General features: G+C 50.1%; 1 protein-coding gene across 1 annotated transcript in view; it reads right to left on the bottom strand.

Annotated features, from left to right (window-relative positions):
• Positions 1-4708: 4708 nt before the first annotated feature.
• The window catches only part of RAPGEFL1 (Rap guanine nucleotide exchange factor like 1), a 42554-nt gene continuing 24082 nt past the window's right edge, over positions 4709-23180 (bottom strand). Inside the window, exons 9-15 of the mRNA XM_029572958.1 lie at positions 21955-22133; positions 21192-21282; positions 20533-20583; positions 14098-14185; positions 13745-13809; positions 8602-8656; positions 4709-5918 (exon numbers count right to left, since the gene is read on the bottom strand). Coding sequence (XP_029428818.1) covers positions 5794-5918; positions 8602-8656; positions 13745-13809; positions 14098-14185; positions 20533-20583; positions 21192-21282; positions 21955-22133 — 654 coding nt within the window. The 3' untranslated portion in view covers positions 4709-5793. The remainder of the gene's footprint in view (positions 5919-8601; positions 8657-13744; positions 13810-14097; positions 14186-20532; positions 20584-21191; positions 21283-21954; positions 22134-23180) is intronic.

A 23180-nucleotide genomic window follows, 5' to 3' on the forward strand; every position in this document is an offset into this window, starting at 1 on the left:
CGTCACGCGGCAGGAGAGGTGGTGGAGCAGCTCCACCCTTTCGTCCAACGTCACCAGGTGCCGCCTGCGCACTGTACAAGGGCGGCTGCCATGTTGAGAAGGTCGGAAATTACCACTACCCCTGAATTGCTCTAGGGGGTTACCTGCTGCATTGTCCTACCTGGAAAACATGCTCATGGAGGGCTTAGTGAAAATCTAGCAGCTTAGATGTAATGCTAAAAATGCAACTTTCTTTACTGAGAGGGTAGTGGAAGCATGGAATGGCCTCCCAGTGGAGGCAATGGAGACAAGGACAGTATCTGAATTCCAGAAAGCAAGGGTTAAGCTCAGGGGGTCTCTAAGGGAACGGTAGGGATTGTAGAGCTGAGCAGTTGGTAAGGATGGGCAGACTAAACAGCCCATATGGTCTTTTTCTGCTATTATGTTTCTATGAACTGGGGTGAGATTTTCAGAGGCTGATGTTAATCCATGCCCAGCCTAATGGCTGCAGAAGTAGCTCGTATTCCATGCATATAATCCAGGAAGGTCATTAGGAAACCAGGCAGGCCAAATGGCCCTTAACTGTCAAAATGTCCTATGTTCTGCTGACAGTGACAGAACCCACCCACAGCCCAGGAGCGTATCTGCACTGCTCTACTTTCAGCTTATGCGGCAGGTCTCCTTAATTCAGGGGTGGCCAAATCTGGTCCTCAGTAGCCACAAACAGGCCTGGGTTTCAAGGACGCAAATTGGCCTAGCCCTAGCCATTAGGAAGTGAAGCCTCTATTCCCATACTCTCCTTAAATCCATCAGGAGTTGAGTTGGATGCCACTTCTAGCACAACACTTGCTCTCACCAGAGCCCTAGGAAAGTTTGAGCAGCCGGCTGTGAGTTGTTAGTCTGGAGTACAGGGAACATTCCAGATGGGGGCTTGGGGGGGGGGACGGGGGGGACAATGAGCTAAAGCGTAACTGAGGGGTTGCTCATTCCTGGAGAGAGTAAAGTAGCCCAAGCAGAACCAAGATCAGAGACTGACACGGACGGGCTCAGCCACTCAATGCTCAAGTTCCATCTTTTCTCTTTAATTCATTTCTGTAGAACATACGATGACACAAGAGCTTCACAGGATAAGAACTTGTTGCATGGATGGTGGGGCTGGGGGGAGGAAGGAAGGTGAAGACTTCTTTGGACCAGAAACAAAAAAAAAATCTCAGAAAAGAGGTTGGTGCATGGTGGCTCCCTGCTGAGAGGCAGACAGGAAGGAACGAGGCACTGAATGTGTGCACGTAGAGTTCCTCACTCCCAGCGGCTCTGGTACCGTGTCCCAACCCTTCCTTTGGCGCTTGGGCAGGTCTCCCAGCAGGGCCCAGCCCAGGCCACAAAAAAGAAGTACAGCTGATGGATAATTTCATCATATTTATTTTCCAGTTTATAAGCTTTTTTTTTTCTTCTTTAAGTGCTTCTCCAGTCAAACAAAATACAAAAGCAGATGCTGTGGCCTGCAGTCTGCCACATACAAAACATGACAAGAGACACCCCACTCCCTCCCACCCACCCCTGAGAAAGCAGCGGGCAGAAAAGGAGCGAGCCTTGACGTAGAAAAGGTACTTTACAGCCCAACTATACAAGATCTCCAAAAATAAAAATTTACAAGCAAGAGAATCACCCAGTACAAAATATTTACATCCTTTGTTAAAATTCCTTAGGTGCTCCCCTCTGCAACTCACCCCAACACACAGAGGTGGGGGATGGAGGGGGCGATTTCAGTGCTCAGATACCACCCTGCCAAAAAAATAAAATAAAATAAAACCACATCCGGACAGTCACTTTACAAAAATAGAATTACATTTTAACAGCACGGAACACGCTCAGCAGCCAGCAGTTGTCTCCTCGACCCCCCTGTCTGTTGTCTGCCTCCTATGTTTAAAAGGCTTCCATGAAAGCCACAATGAAAGGGACCAAGCAGGGCTGCCTGGTGATGTCACAGCCATGCTGTATGACATCACAAGCCCCTAATGAGGCAGCTGAGATCACTGAAACCCTCCCCATGGATACACAGCAGCCTGCAATGCAGAGAGGGGTTTTAATTCACAAACATTGAACGAGCTCTTTGGCAGCATGTTAGCAAACTTTTACAGCTGTCGCATCTGAGTTGCCTTTCTGATATACAACAGTCCCTGTCATAACACCCAAGGAACTGCAGCTCTTCCTTTAGCTGAATGCAAGGACAACTCAGTGTGCAACAGCAGGGCCTGGGCAAGCCACAGAAGCAGATCCGGGACTGGTGCTGTCCTGCCTGCATGCATGGCTCGTTCTAATATCTGGAAGTAAAAGGAGCTGCAAGCTCCAGCATGGCTAAGCTGGGAAATGTAACCCAGTAAGCACGCTGTGGAGTACAGCCGGGTAACTTTAGGACACTGATTCTTCAGACCTGACTTAGGAGACTAAGCTGATCCAATTCTCGCTATTGGAGGAAGCCAGATAAATTGTAGCCAAGCCCCTAGGAAGGCCATGATCCTGCCTCTTTTTTACTGGAGAACCAGCAAACATCTTAAGAGCCAAACAAGGAGGAAGGTACCTGTAAACCAAGGATAGGGGAGGCCAAGGAGATTCTGACCATATTTATCAGCACCCATTAGAAATTTTCCAAAAATCTTCAGACAGAAAAATTAAAGTTTAAATCAGAACATCATTCCGCTCAGAAGGGTGCCTTCAGTTCCCGTAGACTTCTCCAAAAAGTCAATTAAGAGTTCTGTAAACATTAACGGAAACAACCAGGCTGCTAAAAGAACTGCCTTCCCCTCTCCCCCAATTCTTACCTTGTGTACAGCCCCCTCCAGAGCAGCAGAATGACCAGGGGGCCTTCCACTCCCTGATCCTTTTTAATCAAAGTGAGATTGTAGTGCCAATAATGTCTTTCAATTGAGGAGAGAATCAAATTATGACAAAAGATAAAAACTGTTCAGGTCTACCCCATCTGTCCATTCTCCCTTCCAATAACAACAATACTGCAAACCTGAACTGAGCTCCAGATTAACACCTCACTGCTCCCCCCTCCCCCCAGCTAAGGATCCTCTGTGCTTATCCCAGGCTTTACCTCTCACTCCCCCCACAGCTAAGGATCCTCTGTGCTTAACCCAGGCTATACCTCTCACTCCCCCCACAGCTGAGGATCCTCTGTGCTTATTCCAGGCTTTACCCCTCACTCCCCCACAGCTAAGGATCCTCTGTGCTTATCCCAGGTTTTACCCCTCACTCCCCCCACAGCTAAGGATCCTCTGTGCTTATCCCAGGCTTTAACCTCACGCCCCCACAGCTAAGGATCCTCTGTGCTTATCCCAGGCTTTACCCCTCACTTCCCCACAGCTAAGGATCCTCTGTGCTTATCCCAGGCTTTACCCCTCACTCCCCCCCACAGCTAAGGATCCTCTGTGCTTATCCCAGGCTTTACCTCTCACTCCTCCACAGCTAAGAATCCTCTGTGCTTATCCCAGGCTTTACCCCTCACTCCCCCCACAGCTAAGGATCTTCTGTGCTTATCCCAGACTTTACTCCTCACTCCCCCCACAGCTAAGGATCCTCTGTGCTTATCCCAGGCTTTACCCCTCACTCCCCCACAGCTAAGGATCCTCTGTGCTTATCCCAAGCTTTACCCCTCACAGCTAAGGATCCTCTGTGCTTATCCCAGGCTTTATCCCTCACTCCCCCACAGCTAAGGATCGTCTGTGCTTATCCCAGGCTTTACCCCTCACAGCTAAGGATCTTCTGTGCTTATCCCAGGCTTTACCCCTCACTCCCCCACAGCTACGGATCCTCTGTGCTTATCCCAGCCTTTACCCCTCACTCCCTCACAGCTAAGGATCCTCTGTGCTTATCCCAGGCTTTACCCCTCACAGCTAAGGATCCTCTGTGCTTATCCCAGGCTTTACCTCTCACTCCCCCACAGCTAAGGATCCTCTGTGCTTATCCCAGGCTTTACCCCTCACAGCTAAGGATCCTCTGTGCTTATCTCAGGCTTTACCCCTCACTCCCCCACAGCTAAGGATCCTCTGTGCTTATCCCAGGCTTTACCTCTCACTTCCCCAAAGCTTAAGGATCCTCTGTGCTTATCCCAGCCATTACCCCTCACTCTCCCACAGCTAAGGATCCTCTGTGCTTATCCCAGGCTTTACTTCTCACTCCCCCACAGCTAAGGATCCTCTGTGCTTATCCCAGGCTTTACCTCTCACTCCCCACAGCTAAGGATCCTCTGTGCTTATCCCAGGCTTTACCCCTCGCAGCTAAGGATCCTCTGTGCTTATCCCAGGCTTTACCTCTCACTCCCCCACAGCTAAGGATCCTCTGTGCTTATCCCAGGCTTTACCCCTCACAGCTAAGGATCCTCTGTGCTTATCCCAGGCTTTACCTCTCACTCCCCCACAGCTAAGGATCCTCTGTGCTTATTCCAGCCATTACCCCTCACTCCCCCACAGCTAAGGATCCTCTGTGCTTATCCCAGCCTTTACCCCTCACTCCCTCACAGCTAAGGATCCTCTGTGCTTATCCCAGGCTTTACCCCCTCACAGCTAAGGATCCTCTGTGCTTATCCCAGGCTTTACCTCTCACTCCCCCACAGCTAAGGATCCTCTGTGCTTATCCCAGGCTTTACCCCTCACAGCTAAATATCCTCTGTGCTTATCCCAGGCTTTACCCCTCACTCCCCCACAGCTAAGGATCCTCTGTGCTTATCTCAGGCTTTACTCCTCACTCCCTCACAGCTAAGGATCCTCTGTGCTTATTCCAGGCTTTACCCCTCACTCCCCCACAGCTAAGGATCCTCTGTGCTTATCCCAGACTTTACCTCTCATTCCCCCCCAGGTATTATTGAATTTTGTTACCATTTGTCTCCCTCCCTGTACCCTAGGCTCGTGCTGTGCAGTTTTTGTGCTGATTGAGGCAGACCGAGGGGGGGTCATATGTAGCTTCTCCCCCCATCGCCAAAGTCTTGTACCACAAGAACCGCCACTTCCATTTGAGAAAGCAGCACCAAGCTTCTCTTCAGGCCATCTCCATCGTTTCTTAATGGCCTCAAGTCCTGTTCCAGCATCCGAAAGACACTGACTCCCACCATTACGGAGCCAATTCCAGTACAGTGCTCTGGGGCCAAGCACCCCAGCAGTGCTCGCACGGGAAAAGTGCAGTTGTGCTCCATAATCAAGTCTGTGCACAGCATCCAGTGATAGAGTGAACATAAAAATGCCACGGAGCTGGCCACAGCCTGGGCCGAAAAATAGTGCAAGGATGACATCGATGAATCCCCACCTTCAGGAAAGGACGAAAGGAATCTTAGAAAAAAAATGCAGCAGGCATGTCAGACAACTCTTCCCTGCACCACGCAGAGCCGGGTTCATCTGTAAACCTTCTTTAAGTGTCTTTTGCGAGATTTCTTCTTAAAAGAGGTCCCAAGAGACACAGCTCGCAGAAATACGCCAGCAGCTGCCACGCCACCTCTGCCTGCGAACCCATCCGAGGGCCGCCAGACGCTGGTGCTTGTGGCGTCGCCTTCACCTGTGACCATCCCAAGGCCGACGCATGCTGCACTCATCTCCACGTAAACCTATTTTGCTTTGCTGTCTGTGTGCACACGAAAGCATTGCTGGCTGACGGTGAGCCCACGTCAGGACGGCAGTGACTGACAGAAGCAGCGCTGGGGGGGGGGGGGGGGGGAGGAAGAGATATATTGTGCATTTTGCTGTAGAGAGGGTGCGTCCATCCTGTGGTGGGGCTCCAAAGGCCTTTGTCCTGCTGCCAGCCTGGGCTTTCACAGCCCTCTATTTACTGATGATTCGGTTCCAGCTTATAGGAAAGGTCAAAGAGCAAATTCTGATTGTCAATAACCTGGAACTGCCGCACGTAAGCTTTCGTCTGCAAGTGGTTTGGGGATGATTCAGTATCGAGACCTGCACAGGAAGGAGAAAAAAAATAAAGGATTAAATGAACTAAGCTGTAATTACGGGACCCCCCAGCAGAGGGCGCCCATTCTTCTTCTAATAGTTCAAGAGTAACCAGCCAGATACTGCAAATACAGCACTGCCGAGAGGCCATAACCAACCCCAACTTCTATCCTCAGAAGCATCAAGGATCCATGAGCAGCCCAATACGTTATCTACAGTACCTCCATGGATCTGGAACCAAACCGATATGCAGTCAACAGCACCACCACGAGCCCATTACAAGTGCAATATGTAATCCACATCACTGCTGAGGGCCTATAACCAACAGGGATGTGTATCAATAAAATTTTTGGTTCATTTTGTTTTTCTCTCCTCCTTTTTGTTTCATTACATTTTGTTTCATTTTCTTACATTTTTCGTTTAGAGCACACTGCTTCGATTTACTGCCCAGTATGAGTTATTGCACACTATTTGATCTGTAATAGTATACAGTTAACTCAAACAGTGTGCACTAAACAAGTTAAAAAAAAACAAAACTAAATTTTGTGAGTGTTTTTATTGTTTTAGTTTAGAAATAATATGAAACAAAATAGGCAATGTCATTGGCATTGGTTATGTTGTTAAAAATTAACTGATAACCAACCCAATACACCATCCACAGTGCCACCAAAGATCCATGAGTAACCCAATCTACCAATTTACAGCACTGCCAAAAGTCCATAATCAGGCCAATATGCCATCTGCTGCAATACCAAGAGTCCACAAGCAGCTGAGCACAGATTCTGCCACAGTGCTGTTTATAAAAATTGTGACACCTAACAAGTACAGATTCCTGATACAACTAGCAAAACGTGCCCAGCATTGCTCAGGGAGTCCAGTCTATAACAGCCTGTGTGTGTATCTTTGGGCGGGGCTTTTGCCTGCGTCTGTCTGAGTGTGCGTGATTGTACATGGGCGAGCCTGTGCAAGTTTGTGTGCGCTGACGCGTGTGTGCCTATGCCTGCCTGTCCCTGTGTGTGGGAGCGTGGGAGATGGGGCTTTGCAGAAAGAGCATCTTAGCAAATAATACCCAGTGTTGTTTAGATTATCTGGTCAAGAACAGCCTGAGTCTGTGTGCAGTTGTGGGTGTAGGGGCATGTGCCGCAGGTACCTCTGCCTGTGTGTGTGCTGCTCTGCCTCTCCCTGTGTGTGCACGTGAGTGCCTCTGCCTGTGTGTGTGCCGCTCTGCCTCTCCCTGTGTGTGCACGAGAGTGCCTCTGCCTGTGTGCCTGTGTGTGTGCCGCTCTGCCTCTCCCTGTGTGTGCACGTGAGTGCCTCTGCCTGTGTGTGCCGCTCTGCCTCTCCCTGTGTGTGCACGTGAGTGCCTCTGCCTGTGTGCGTGCCGCTCTGCCTCTCCCTGTGTGTGCACGTGAGTGCCTCTGCCTGTGTGTGTACCGCTCTGCCTCTCCCTGTGTGTGCACGTGAGTGCCTCTGCCTGTGTGTGTGCCGCTCTGCCTCTCCCTGTGTGTGCACGTGAGTGTCTCTGCCTGTGTGTGTGCCGCTCTGCCTCTCCCTGTGTGTGCACGTGAGTGCCGCTCTGCCTCTCCCTGTGTGTGCACGTGAGTGCCTCTGCCTGTGTGTGTGCTGCTCTGCCTCTCCCTGTGTGTGCACGTGAGTGCCTCTGCCTGTGTGTGTGCTGCTCTGCCTCTCCCTGTGTGTGCACGTGAGTGCCTCTGCCTCTCCCTGTGTGTGCACGTGAGTGCCTCTGCCTGTGTGTGTGCCGCTCTGCCTCTCCCTGTGTGTGCATGTGAGTGCCTCTGCCTGGGTGTGTACCACTCTGTCTGTCTGTCTCTCCCTGTGTGTGCCCGGCCAACAGCACATTGTTTTTACACAGTGCACCTTCCACGATTCCAGGCACCATATGGTGGCCTCAAACATGACAGTGTGACCGACCCAAGCCTTTTATATATAAACAAGCCGTTAAGCCCGTTAAAACGGGCTACATCCCTCTGTCTCTCACCTCCCCCTCATTCTCTCTCCCCTCACTCTTCACCACCCCCTACCTCCCTCCCTCTCACCCACTCCTCCCTCTCCTCTCACTCAGTCCCTCCCCCCTCTCTCCCTCCCACTCACACTCAGTCCCATTCACTCCCCCTCAGTCCCACTCCCTCCCTCTCACTCAGTCCCACTCCCTCTCTCTCCTCCCCTCTCACTCAGTCCCTTCCTCTCTCTGTCAGTCCCTCCCTCTCTCTCTCCTCCCTCGCTGCCGCCGCCGCCGCTGCCACCCGACGACGACGACGCCCGCCACCGCCGCTGCCACCCGCTGCCGCTGCCACTCAACGCCGCCGCCTCCCAACGCCGCTGTCACTCAACACCGCCGCCGCCGCTGCCTCCCGATGCCGCCGCTACCACCGGACGCCGCCGCCGCTGCCACTCAACGCCGCCGCCGCTGCCTCCCGACGCCGCCATTTTTTTTCTTTTTTTCTGGCTCAGACCGACGTGCTCGCCCGCACATGCGCGGTAGAGCTGGTCTCTACTGCGCATTTGCGGCACATCGGTCATCCTTCGTTTATTAGGTAGGATATAGATATGTTTAGAAAAGGTCAGTACATATAATAATTCTAATATTGTACAAATGTTTTTCTCTAGTGAATATAATGTTTCTGACACACATATGTGACAGAACATAAATGTAAATACTAATACTTACGCAGTGGACTACTGCGGTAGTTCCGGATGGTTCTGACTTTCTCCGCCACTGAGTGCTACAGAAAAGGAAGCATAAGGTTAGTCTCCTGCCATATCCGTGTCTCGGGAGACAGACAGATACCCTGCACATAGTGTGTGAGACTGGAGAGTCACTCCTCTGCTGGCGTCAGTATTTTGGAAGGACAAGTGACAGGGGCTTAGGACACCCAAGAACCCCTCACCTCAGGCAGATGGCACCCACGGAAGAAAAAACAGAACTATAAACACATGAGAAGTGATATGCTGGGTCAGACCAATGGTCCATCAAACCCAGCATCCTGCCTCCGACAGTGGTCAGTCCAGATCACTTGGAAGTACCCAGCAGATCCCGGTAAGAAAAGTCCATTCCTCATTGCTTACTCACAGAAGTAAGTAGTAGAAACGCCGCAGTCTGTCTGTCTGATAATTATTTATGGACTTGTGTGGCAGAAACTCATCTTAAACTCATCTACTACGAGCCTTGACCACATTCTCTGGCAACAAATTCCACAGCTTAATTGTGCATTGAGTGAAAACAATTTCAAATTTGTTTTAAATCTGCTGGTTGTTAGTTTCATGGAATGTCCCTGTTTTATTGTTATTTCAAAGGATAAATAACCGTCCTTTATTTACCCATTCCACCCCTCTCATGATTTTATAAAACTTCTATCCTGTCCCCTCTCAGCCGTCTCTTCTCCAGGCTGAAAAGCCCTGACCTGCGCAGCCTCTCATCATAGGGGAGATGCTCCATCCCAGAACTAAACGCAAGGGAAGAGGCATAATGTTAATCATCAAAAAAACCTCTGCAATGAAACAAATACATCATTCACTCCCACCCCAGTACGAGGTTGCTCTATCTGAAAATCCCGAGTTTCAGATATGCCTAATCTACTGCCCTCCTGGCCTTCTAGATCGAAATATTTCACCTCTTATAGAATTCTTCATAGCGAACCTCAACCACAAAAAACCCATAATGATCCTAGGAGACTTCAATCTCCACCATTGATAAAACACCTTTACCACACTCTCCACAAACCCTCCTCGATGCACTGTCTGCCCTCAATTTCTCACAAAATGTTCGTGACCCAACTCACAAAGCCGGCCACATACTAGATCTGATCTTCACTAATGAAAAGTTCCCCAAGAATTGCGCAGTAACCTGCTCCCCAATTCCTTGGTCTGACCACTTCATTCTACGCGGTCAGACAGAACTATGCACAAAAATCACACCAGAAGACACGAATACCACCTGCTTCAACTTCAGACCACCTTTTCCCATGGAACTGCCACAGCAGGAACTCACACAACAATTAACAAACATCAACCTGGACAGTATTCACAGCGCCACCCATTCCTGGCTCCAAATTACAGAACAAATTGCAAACACCATCAGCCCCGAACAAACCAAACTTATTAACACCTCAAAAAAAACCCACCAATCCATGGTCCAACAAGCAACTGAGGGAAACCAAAACAAACCTCAGAAAAAAGGAAAAGGCCTGGCGCAATAATAAATCCACCCTAACTCTAAATCTACCGCAACTACAAAAGCATAATTAACTCAACCAAACGAGAATATTATAGCAAAAAAATACAAAACATCACTCACAGCCCGAAAACCCTTTTCAACATAGTGAACAACCTCATCTCTGATATGAATCCAGCAACCTCCAACACAAACAAGGATCTATGCCACGACCTAGCCAAATTCTTTAAAAACAAAATCAATAAAATAACCAACGCCATTAATAATATCCCCCTCCAAAGCACAACTCTAGACAAGAAAGACATAACTCACTCTATGGTCCTCCTTCGAATATGTTTCAACCGCAGAAATCGAAAGACTGATTAAAACCTTAAACCCTGCAAACCATGATCTAGACAAAATACCAATACGCACCCTTAAAGAAATACCCCATACTATCACACCAACATCATAAACAAATCTTTGGAAGAAGGAGCTCTACCTGACAGCCTGAAAACGGCTGTAATCAAACCCATATTAAAAAAAAAAAAGAATCTAGATCCTTCAGACCTTAATAACTACAGACCCATCTCTAATTTATCCCTCCTCGCCAAACTAACCGAAAAGGCAGTCCTCAAACAACTCAATGATCACCTAGAACAAAACAACATACTTCAGCCAGCACGGCACAGTTTCAGGAAACACTACAGCACAGAGACCTTACTTCTCACCCTGATACAATTATAAGAAGCTTTGATAAAGGACATAGCCACATACTCATATTGCTCGACCTATCTGCAGCCTTCGACACGGTCGACCATAAATGCTTGATACACAGACTAGTGGAAATCAGCCTGGCAGAGACAATGCTAGACTGGTTCAAATCCTTCCTACACAACAGATTTTTCCAAGTAATGAGCAATAATTCCAAATCTGAATCATTACCTCTTGAGACCGGAGTCCCACAAGGATCAACACTATCAGCCACACTATTTAATATCTACCTTCTCCCACTATGTCAACTCCTTTCGAGTCTCGGCATCACTTACCTTATTTATGCTGATGATATACAACTTCTCATACCAGTAACTGACACACTCGAGAATGCTTTCAATCTCGCTGCCTCATACCTTAATAAAATAAAAAATCTCCTAAACCAATTGAAACTCTGTCTCAACATGGAGAAGACGGAATGCATACTCATCCAAAGAAAAACTCCCACACCTATCTCAAACACCACCATTCAAACAAATAATACCACTATCAAACTCAGTGACAAAGTCAAGGACCTAGGAATCTGGATAGACACAGAACTGAATCTCAAGAAACACGTATCGGCAAAAGTCAAAGAAGGCTTTAATAAATGAATGATACTGAAACGCCTAAAACCTCTGCTAAATTGTTTGGACTTCAGAACCATTCTACAATCCTTGATCTTCTCCAGCTTTGACTATTGTAACTCTCTGATGTTAGGTCTACCCAAATCAACTACCCGACCTCTCCAAATCCTACAGAATGCAGCAGCTAGAGTTCTAACCGGCAAAAAAAGAAAACAGACCATATCTCATCTGTCTTAAAATCACTTCACTGGCTCCCCATAGACAAACGGATAGAATTCAAAACACTATCCATACTCCACCAAACCATACACGGGAATGAAGTCAAATGGATAAATGACGATATATACACACACACATATATCACGGCGTAGCACACGATCTGCAAATAAGGCATTATTAGAAATTCCCACAGTTGTAGCAGCCAAACTTACTACAGTACAGGAAAGAGCATTCTCAATAGCTGGGCTGACCCTCTGGAATAAGCTCCCTGAAAATCTAAGTAACATCAAAGTGTTCAAAAAACTCCTCAAAACCTGGTTGTTCCAACAAACCTACTAAGACGGCATCAGATAAGCTAAACAAGCAGATACCACACAACACTCACTTAATCACGACCCTGTTAAATAATTTAATCCACCATTATGTATAGTATACCAATGATAGTTAAATGTTTACAGTTCTTAATACCTCTCTAAATGTTCTATAGTTCACTACTACTTCTTCCAAACTTTGTAATCCCACAATGCCTCTAATTTGTATGCCACTCTTTTTGATCACAAAGTGCATCTTATTTACGTTCGTTCAGTGCACCTGTTAGCTGTTCTGTGTACTGCTGTTTCTCTTGTAAAGCGTTGTGAAGGTCAGTTCCAAACAACGGTATATAAAATCACTTAAATAAATAAAATCAATCAATCAATCATTTTCATCGCCCTCCTCTGCACCTTCTCTAGTTCCGCTCTGTCTTTCTTGAGATGCAGTGACCAGAACTCAAGGTGCGGTCGCGCCATGGCTCAATGCAGAGGTAACAGGATATTCCCTGTTTTATTCTCCGTTCCTTTTCGGATGGTTCCTAACATTCTGTTTGCTTTTTTGACCACCACCACCACACACTGAGCTGAGGATTTCAATGTATTATTCACAAGGACTCCAAGATCCTTTTCCTGGGTAGTAACTCCCAATTCAGAACCCAGCATCGTGCACCTGTAGTTGGGATTGTTTTTCCTTATGTACATTACTTTGCACTTTTCCACATTAAATGGCATCTGCCATTCTGCCGCCCTGTCTCCCAGTATTCCAAGGTCCTTCTGCAGTTCCTCACAATGCGCTGCAGTTTTAACAACTTGGAATAACTTTGTGCTGCATCCCAAGCCACGCTATACCTCTTCATTCTGCGTTAAAAACATCAATTCACTTTCTGTTTTTCCTAAGCATGAGATACATAATGCGATGTTATTTGTGTTGCCAGTGTGACTACTGGTCACCCCCAAGATCTGATCAGACCCTGCTGTTCTGCACCCCCCCCCCCCCCACACTCACACAGGGGAGACAGAAGCAGAGAGTGACGGAAAGGACTGGATCTGATCTGCGTTTGGGCCACATGTCTTGGTGAACGAACAGTGACCAAAATGTGGGAGCTTTACTCCGTTATCATGGCCGGTGCCACCTAATGACTGGATGCGCTTGCCCAATACCAGCTTTACTACTTCTCCCCGGGGGCTGCAAACTTTCCCTCTCCCTGTAGCTGCTACGGTTATAAATGGGGCTTTATTTACGGATTTGTGCCCGCTGTGCTGTAAAGCAAGAACTGGCCCCCGGGACCCAGCACGTTCCCCCATTTACCGTCCGCCCAAGTCCCTTGGCAGAGCAGGTGCCGGCATCACTGTGCAGCCACGCGCCGGCCTCGTGGTGATCGCGCCAAACAATGCCACACACAAGGGATAACGTCCACGCCCCAGGAATGCATGTGTGCGGGCAGACTCTCAAATCCAGACTCTTCAGAGTTAAGTCAAAATCAAACCCCAATTTTTTATTTTTTTTTTTTTAACAAAATTGTCTGCTTCTTGCTGGAGAAAGTGTGAGGTTGCCATGGAAACCTTGGCTCTGGTTTTGCTGCGTGGGCCTGCAGGCAGCAGCTCTCAGGCTGCCACCAGAATTGCAGATCTGCAGTGTGTCGGGGTGGGGGTTGGGGTGGGGGGGGGGGGGAGAGACCCTGGCACCTGGGGGGCTAGTGCACGATAGGGAGCCCCTCCCCCTCGTGCAGTAGGGAAGCAGGCACTCACCTATGGGAAGCATAGGGACTCTGCTGGCAGACACAGACTCACCATTTTTTCCACATTAACGAGCCCATCCAGGAAGGTTTTACTGCCTTCATTTAAAAAAGTTAGATCTGGTGAAGGAAAGAAAAAAAAGTAAAAAGGATGTAATACTTTTCTTCAAGTATCTCCTTCCACAGATGGCGCAGTGAGGAGACAGCAGATGGAGCCGCATGCAGAGAGAGAGCTGCACAGACGGAAGAAAGAATCAGAAGCATTAAACGGTGACCAAAATTAATAAGTCACAAAAGAGAAAGCAGAGCTAAGTCATTTCTGGAGAGAAGGCTCCCGACTCTGCCATGAGGCCTTTCTATGGCTCAGATGCTAGCCCTCAGCTTCTCACCCCTCCCCCTAGCACTCACCTTTCAGTATCAGAGGCACAAAGGGAATCACCGGTGACTTCATCTTTGAAACCACCTCTCGATAGGTTTTGTGATTTCTGCATGGATCCTGGCAAAACAGGGACAAAAGGGCTTTTCACGACCCAAGATGTGTACAAAGGAAAGGCGTGCGACAGTTGTGCGAGACCGTGCATTTCAGTAAGAGGCAGAACGGTGCGCGGCACAGTTCCCACAGGGAGGGGTGGGGGCAGAGCTGCTGGCACACGTGTGGTGTCCCGGGACAGGGCACAGAGCACCACGCTCCTGCCATGTCAAGCTAGCGAGTCAGGGCACGTCCTCCCCTGAGAGAGCCTCACCCCGGCCTCCTCACCAAGCACCTGCTCTCTCTCTGTCACTGCCTGCAGCTCACCTGCATCCAGGAGGCCAAGAGAGGGGGCTGCGGGCCAGGACTAACACCACCTTCCCCCCCCCAGCTACACTTCCGTGTCCTCGAGGCACCTGGCAAACGACCAACGTCGTCGATTTCTGCCAGAGGGAAGACCAGCAAACACTGAACTTCTCAGTGGGCGCCTCATCCCAGCTGAGGCAGCGCGGCACAGCTATCACTTTTCTGCACTGTGCTTCTTCAGTGTTCGAGTAATTGAGCCAAGATTAGAACCCACGATTCCTCGTACCCAGCCCAGTGTGAACCCCGTATAGGACCCTTCCAGCTACTTCAGGGCTGTACAGCCTGTCTTTAGCTTTAAAGTGGAGCTCGGCAGTCTGCGCAGCCACCTCTGGAGCAGAAGAGAACAGTCAGGGTGGCAGGAAGCCTGGGGGAGACGAAATTGGTCAGTACAGAATGGAGAAATTACTTACCTGATAATTTCATTTTCCTTAGTGTAGACAGATGGACTCAGGACCAATGGGTTTATGCTCCCCTGCCAGCAGATGGAGACGGAGTCAGGTTTCAAAGCTGACGTCACCCAAGATACATCCCTGCAGTGCCCTCAGCCATTCAGTATTCTCTTCAAAAGCCCTTGTGGAGATACTATCGAAAAACTTGAATACCACTTAATAACTTGATTAAAAACTAGTAACCATAAGTGTACTCAACCAAACATAAGCGCTGAATCCCAGCAATTCTATACATGCCCTGGACTAGGGCTAGGATAACGGCTTACCTGTAACCACATGGAAACGAGATTCACTTCATGGGCGATTTCTTGGTGCTTCTCCTGGGCAGCCGTGGGAGGGATGCTGAATCCATCTGTCTACACTAAGGAAAACAAAATTATCAGGTAAGTAATTTCTCCATTTCCTAGCGTGTAGCCAGATGGACTCAGGACCAATGGGATGTACAAAAGCTACTCTCGAATGGGACGGGAGGCTGCCTGTGCCCTCGCAAAGGCTGCGTCCTCTCGGGCTTGGACGTCCAGGCGATAGAACCTGGAGAAGGTGCGCAGGGAAGACCACGTCGCTGCTCGGCAGATGTCGACGGGAGACAGTAGTTTAGCTTCAGCCCAGGATACTGCCTGGGCCCTAGTGGAATGAGCTTTAACCTGAAGGGGTAAAGGCTTCCCTGCCTCTACATAAGCTCCAGTGATCACTTCCTTGATCCAGCGAGCTATGGTAACTCACAAAGCTGCTTTGCCTTGTTTCCTTCCACTGTGAAGAACAAACAAGTGGTCCGTCTTGTGCACTGGTTCTGTAGGTTCTAGATACCATACTAACAGCCTACTGACGTTTAAGTGGCGTAGGAGGCGGCAGTCTTCCGTGTCCTTGCGTCTAGCTAGGGACAGTAAGGAGATGGACTGGTTCAGTGAAACTCCGAAACTACCTTTAGTAAGAAGCAAGGAACGGTGCGAAGCTATAACGTTCCTGGATTCAACTGGAGGAACGGTTCCCGACATGACAGCACCTGTAGTTCAGAGATGCAACGAGCCGAGCATATCGTCACCAAGAATACAGTCTTCAGTGTTAACAGGCGTAGAAACAGAGCACACAGCGGCAGAAAGGAAGGCCCTGCTAAAGGGTCCAATACTAGATTGAGGTTCCATAGGGGGACCGGCCAATTTAAGTGCAGTCGGAGGTGTTTAACCCCTTTTTGGAAATGGGCCAATTCTGGATGTGTCGACAGGTGGACTCCTTTCACCTCGCCTCTGAAACAGGAGAGAGGCATCACCTGGATCTTCAAAGAGTTGAGGGGCAACCCTTTGTTCCGGTCATCCTATAAAAATTCCAGAATCATGGGGATCTTCATTGTGCGAGGGGGCACCCTGCGCTCCTCGCTTCAGGCCTCAAATATTCTCCAGATCCGCACATATGCCAAGGATGTTGAGAACTTCTGCGCGCAGAGCAAGGTGGCAATTACCGCCGTCTAATATCTACGCTTCGTCAGGCAAGCCCTCCCAAGGGCCAGACTGTAAGACAAAACAGAGTTGGGTCCTCGTGAATGATCGGACCTTGCTGGAGAAGGTCCTTGTGCAGAGGGAGGCATAGGGAGCTCTCCACCAGAAGCCTCCACATGTCTGCATACCATGGGTATCTGGGCCAATCCGGGGCCACCAGAAGGACTAATCCTCTGTGGTGTTCTTGCGAATGACCTTGCGCAGCAGAGGAGAGGCCACAGAGGAAGGAATACAGTAAGTCCTCCTCTGGCCAGGCCTGGACAAAGGCATTGATCCCTTGGGAGTACTGATCTCTTCAGGGACTGAAGAATCGGTGGACCTTAGCATTGTGAGATGTGGCCAATAGGTCGATGGATGGGAGGCCCCAGAGATCTACCGGGAACTGGAAGGCTCTGATCAACAACGCCCATTCTCCTGGACTCAGACTCTCCCTGCTTAGGTCTGCTCTGAAGTTGTTTTTTTCCCATGTTGTGGGAGGCCAAGATCCCTTGTAGATTTAACTCCACCCATTCCATAAGGGGGTCTATTCCCAGAGACACATGGTGTCTTTTGATTCTTCCCTGGTGATTGATGTAGGCTATTGTTGAGTTGTCCTACATCATGCAGACCACCTGGCCCTGGAGTCTGTGGATGAATTGAGGCATGCCAATCTGACAGCTCAGGCTTCCAGGCGGTTTATGCACCAGCATGCTTCTTTCTTGGTCCGTCACCACTGTGTTATCAGTTCCCGACAGTAAGCTCCCCACTCTCGGAGGCTCGTGTCCATCATAAGGAGTAGCCAGTTTGATGGGGACAGACTTCCACCCTTGCTTAGGTGAACTTCCTGTGGCCACCACTGGATCTGAGAGCATACTTCTATCAGAAGGTGGAAGCGAATCAAGTAGTCTTGAGACAGTGGCTTTCAACGTGACAGCAGGAGCATTGGAGTGGCCGCATGTGAGCCCTTGCCCATGGTACCACCTCCAGGGTTGATGCCATCAGGCCGAGGACCTGAAGACAGCTTCACACCCTGGGGTGCATTGTGTTCGTCAACCGATGCACTTGGCCGATCAGCTTCCTTATCCTCAAAGGAGGAAGGAGGACTTTGTCCTGCTTGGTGTCGAACTGGACCAGGTACTCTAAGGACTGGGAGGGCTTGAGGCAGTTCTTGTCCATGTTTATGACCTAACCAATTTCCTGAAGCAGGGATGTGACCCTGCTGGTCACCTGGATGCTCTCTTCCAATAACTTCGCCCAGATCAGCCAGTCATCTAAGTAAGGGTGCACCATGAACCCTTCTTTCCTCAGTGCCGCCGCCTCAACCACCATACCTTTGGAGAATGTTCTGGGGGTGGTTGCCAGTAATATGAAGGTAGGCTTCCGAGAAGTCCAGGGAGTTTAGGAACTCTCCCAATTGTACAGTCATTGTGATGGAGCAGAGAGTTTCCATGCAGAACCGGAATATCTGCAGATGACGATTGAAGCGTTTGAGGTCCAGATTGGGGCGAAACAAACCCTCCTTCTTGGGTACAATGAAATTTTCCTGGGGACATAGGTACCGGAGTGATAGCCCTCAAACTGAGGAGCCTTAGCAACGTAGATTCCACTGCCAGTTTCTTGTGCTGGGAGTGTAATGGCGACATCATGAACATGACCCAAGGGATGCTGTGAAATTGCAGAGCGTATCCTTCTCATATTATGTCCAGTACCCATTTGTCTGAAGTGATCTCAACCCACCACCAATAGAAGAGGGATAGTCGGCTCCAGAACTAGAAAGTAGCAAGAGCCTTTCCGTAGAGATCAGACTGGACTAAGGAATCTGGCACCTCCTCCGTGTCGTCCGGGTCCCTGCCAGGGATACCCTTGGTGAGGCGAGAGATGCCTCGAGGTCTGTCAATAGCGGTGGGAAAGGTTTTGGGGTTTTTTTCTCAACTGACTGAGGTTCCGTCCGGGCAGGGGCCAGTGAGGTAGCAGGTTGCGCCTGTACAATGGTTTTCATGGCCCTGGAGAAATAATTCCATCCTAGAGAAGACGGCAGGGCCCCTGCCTACCCCAGGAGTACTGGGGTAGGTGCCGCACGAATTTCCCTCTCCCACGGATAGCCCAGTCATGGGTGCTTCCAGCTAAGGCTGTGGCTAACCCCTCCTCTGAATAGAAGGAGCCTGGCTTATCCAAGTCCTAGGAAGCCAACTCTCCTTGGACTTCCTCATAGTGCTGACACAGGTTGAAAATTACGTCAGGCTGAGAAGCCTTAAGATGACAAGCAGCACAAGGAGCAAGGCGCTTAGGGGTTCTTGGTTGACGGCACTATTGGCGGTGGTAGCTGTATGTTCCAATCGGCTCATGCTTAAAAGGTTATCTGCGAGGCACACGCTCGGGTCGTGCGCTCAGCTTTTCCTGTATGCATTTATGACGTTGTGCGCTTAAGTATGCGCTGACCATAACGCACACAGTGCCTTCGGAGTCGTCGGTGTAAGTATGCGCTGTTACACGCACAGCACCTTTCAGAGTTGTGCGCGCAGGTGAGTGCTGACGAAACGCACACAGCGCTTTCAGTTGTGAGCGTAAGAATGCGCTGACGTCATGCACACAGCTCCCAGAGTTGTGCGAGTAGGTACGCGCTTATGACACGTGCTTAGCGTAAGCGCTATCACAGTTGTGTGAATAAGTACACGTTGACGTCGCGCACAGCCGACGTACTGCGCGTACCGGCCTACGTAGGGCCATACGACACATTCAGAAACGCGCTCAAGATGATGCCGATGAGGCAGACCACGTGGTGTGCTTAATGCGGGGCCTAGCCCACTGAGGACTGCTCAACCCGCTGGGAGGCCCAATTTCCCTTACCCACCATGGGAGCGGGAACACCACCGGTACGGATAAGGTCATGCTGACCCATCCTCCGACTGGTAGGGAGCGGGTTTGGAGAAGTTCTGAGGGTCCAGCCCTCCCTGGGCTTCTTCACAGTGCTGACATAGGAAGGATTTTAGGTCAGACTGTGCAGCCCTAATATGGCAAGCATCACAAAGAGAGTCACTTCTTTGCTGCCGGAGCCATAGTTGTGTTGTGCGTTCAGCCGGCTGGTGTTTGGATTTGAGCACGTATTCGTCCGGTTGTGCGCGAGCGTATGCATGCACTTATGCGTGCAGTTATGCGCTCAGGTATGTGCATACACAGATATGCGCACAGAGGGCCGGCCCACACCATACGTACAAACGGTCAAAGGGGAAAAATGGCGCTGCACCGAATTGCGCGCAAGATGGTGCTGCCGCAGCCTGCCACGTGGAGTGCTCACCGAGCCTGAAGTGGATCCTAGCCCATCGGGGGGGGGGGGGGGAGGGGGGGTTGCGCTTAACCCGCTCGGAAACCCTTTCCCTTACAGGACTGGGAACGTCGTCGGTACGGTGCTCCGAGCAAGGAGACCGAAGGAAAGACTTACCGAAGCCCTTCCACGTCTCTGAATCGGAGGAGTTCTTCTCTAATTACCTGGGCTCAGCGCTTACCGGCTGGGTACAGAGACTGTCTCCGGCTGCGGGGGCACAGGGCATAGGCCATCACCGCCGCGCTCGGCTTCCTGTACCCGCTGCCTTTCAGCCGCTTCAGCAACAAAGTCCACGCTGGGAACCGGTGACCAGATCTCGGAAATCACCTCAAGAATACTCAACCATTAGGTATCACCACAGGAGAACGGGACTCGATCTTTCTCCAATTTAAAGGTAAAATTTCCTCTTCTAAGGAGTAGTGTTCCCGATAGGGAAGGCACAATCCACATCTGCTAGGAGACGGAGAGATACTGAATGGCTGAGGTCACTGCAGGGATGTATTTAAGGTGACGTCAGCTTTGAAACCTGACTCAGTCTCCATCTGCTAGCAGGGGAGCACATAACCCATTGGTCCTGAATCCATCTGGCTACACGCTAGGAAATACAAGATTTTAACCTCAATCCTAAGATTTCCTCTATTTCCCAGCACAAAGCTTCAATGACCCAGGACAAGACGCAGACGCCAGCTCCTCGGCGATAGCCTTTAACAACCTGTGGGCTGAACTCAATGCAGGCCGCATGTCAGCTCCTGCACAGGAACTTACTGTTAAATTCTCAAACTTGCGAAACAGACTCTTGAATTTTCCAGGCATTTTCTGAAAAGCAGAAAAGAAAGCCACAGATAAAACAGAAGTTTCCCATTCTCCACCAGGGCTCTACAGGACAGGCGGCCCAAATAAACTTCTGATGAGACAGAAGGCGAGCGGAGCAGCACTAGCACAAGATGTGCAGACATCAGGTCAAGCGGGGAAGCAGGTTATCTGCTCTACCCAGTGGCGTCCAGAGAGCGTTCTGTCCCTAGTTCTGGAGGCCTCATCGCTGGAGAGAATTTGGTAGTGTGGAGGCGGTCCTGAGAAGACCCCCAGAGGAGACGTAGAGGGCAATTTGCACAGACTTTTACCCGAGTAAAACAGCCCGACTCAGAGCCACCCTCCCGATGCAACATTCCACATTAAAAAGAGGACTCCTGGGGGAGGAAAGCTGCACACGGACATTCGGTTCTCACATTAGGTAGAATGGCTCTATGTTTCACACGTCAGGAAGCTGCCAGCGACGGTGGCAGTGGAGGGGAAGATAGCATGGCCATGCAATTCAATCGAGTGACACTCCCCGCCCCACCCCCTCCAGCTTCATGGGACCCCAGAGACCCCAGGATACGCGTGATGTGGGAATGGACAGCAGGCAGGTCCTGTCTCCAGCTTACCTCCCAGGTGAGCCGCAGCCTGCTGACCGCTGCATTGTCCAATCCCAGGACCAGAGCAAAGAAGGTCAGCATGTCCTGATTCTGTTTACAACTGGAAGCAGAGAGCGGGAGAGTCACAAGAGGGGACGTAAGGTACACTATACACACCCCCAAAAGCCACCTGGAGCCTGTGGAGGGGCTCACTCTCAGATACATTTCCTCAATGCTTTCATCCCACTGTGCTGCCAATCCAATGCCCAGTTATACAGAGGTGCTTTGTAGTGTGGAGAGGTCAGAGTACATGACTAGACGTGCTTTTAGTGTCTCCTTCCAAGAAGCATGCTACATATTTGGCAGGAGCAATAAACCATGCAAAGCAGATACTACAGAGCAGCACACCTGTCTAGGAATGAGTGGCAGACACAAGGCCACTCCCAGAGAGAGCCGCTCCCATATCCCGCCCCCTATCCTGAAGTCCTGTAAGAACGTGGTTATGCAACAGTTCTCGGAAAGGGAGCATTAGTCTCAGGAAGGGAAGAGAGAAACAGGGATTGCTCACAGCGAGAGGCTCTGCCAAGGCACACGGGCTCTGCTCTAACTGCGCCCAAGTTCCAGGCTCTCCAAGGGTGCATCACGTCATGCCAGCTGACACACAAAGATCCAGCAGGATGGGCCAGGGATTAGTGGCCTGGGCTGTCAGCTACATCGCCCTCTCATTTCACCAGAAGCCCATACCCGGGAGGCCTGGATGCTGTAATCCCCACCTGGAGCCAAAAGCACTTACAGGGCGGCAGTTCTGATGAACTTCTTCAGTAGCTGGACTCGCTTGCTCAGGGACTCGCAGAGCAGGACCTCGGTGGTGACCCAGTGCTGCACCTCGCTGCAGCGCTGCAGAAGCAGCTCCAGGTTGGCCGTCTCCCTCCTCCCCCTCTCACTGTGGAAAACGTAATCCACAAACTCCAGCTGCAGCCGGTGGTGCAGAGAGAAGAGAAAATCAAAAGCTGGCAGGACCCCTCCTCAGATATACTCAGCGCTGAACAGGATAATTCACCCGGTCATTTGAGCAGATTGAATTCTAGCCCCCCTCCCCCATCTCTGGAGATCCCCTCCCCCCCATTCAACCATTGCTTCCAAGGAAGTGGGGATGTCGGGCAAGGCACTGTCCACTGTCTGCATGTCTTTGACATTATGTTATTTCCACTCAAAAATGAAAATACTTAAAACATTTCCACATTTGAATATACAGCTATTTGGGGGTTTTTTTTGGGGGGGGGGGGGGTTCACTTCTAAATGGTCCCTCTTCTGGGAGGTATAGGGGATAATTCAGTCTCCCTGAAAGGAAAGTGCAACTGAGCCAAACTTTGCAGGCCTGAGCAACACAAGTTGGAAGTCCAGCTCCTTGCTGGCCCCTGCAGCTTTAATTCCTGTGAGAACTGCACAGAGAAGCAGCTGGCGTCGTTCTTCACGGCAAGCATCTGCCCGACACAAACTACATCTACCAACGAGGCTTGGTCACTAAAAGTTCCCCCTCCTGAAACTGAAGAGAGCTGTCCAGCTCAATACAGCAAGTTACAAACAGGAGAGGGAAAGTGAGGAAAAGGAGAACAAGAAAAGACTCACGCAAGTGACCTCGTGGAGGGGAGGGACCTGGACCACCAGATGCACACCCCACAGTACCCTGGACCGGGCGTACGACTCAACCAAGCAGGGTAGGGATCCTTTTTCAGGAACCCCGACCCCTGGGAGTAAGGTTCAAAACTAGCAAAAAGAAAAATCACTAAGGAAAAAAAGAGCTGCAGGAGACAGAAATAGTGAGGAGCTGCAGGTGGCACCAGGGTTATCTGAAGCAGTGTCAGTTTTACTTTCTGTCTCCATCTGCTGGCAGGGATGAATAACCTCAGGAGTCTGGACTGAGCCGGGTCCGTGCAGGGAATTTGCACTTACAGATTCCAGACCGCACTCCTTGCTGGTGTTCAAGCAAACTCCGCCCTCTGAACGCGGCACCTGAGA

Source organism: Rhinatrema bivittatum, chromosome 12 (assembly GCF_901001135.1).
Source record: "Rhinatrema bivittatum chromosome 12, aRhiBiv1.1, whole genome shotgun sequence".
Lineage (NCBI taxonomy): Eukaryota > Metazoa > Chordata > Amphibia > Gymnophiona > Rhinatrematidae > Rhinatrema > Rhinatrema bivittatum.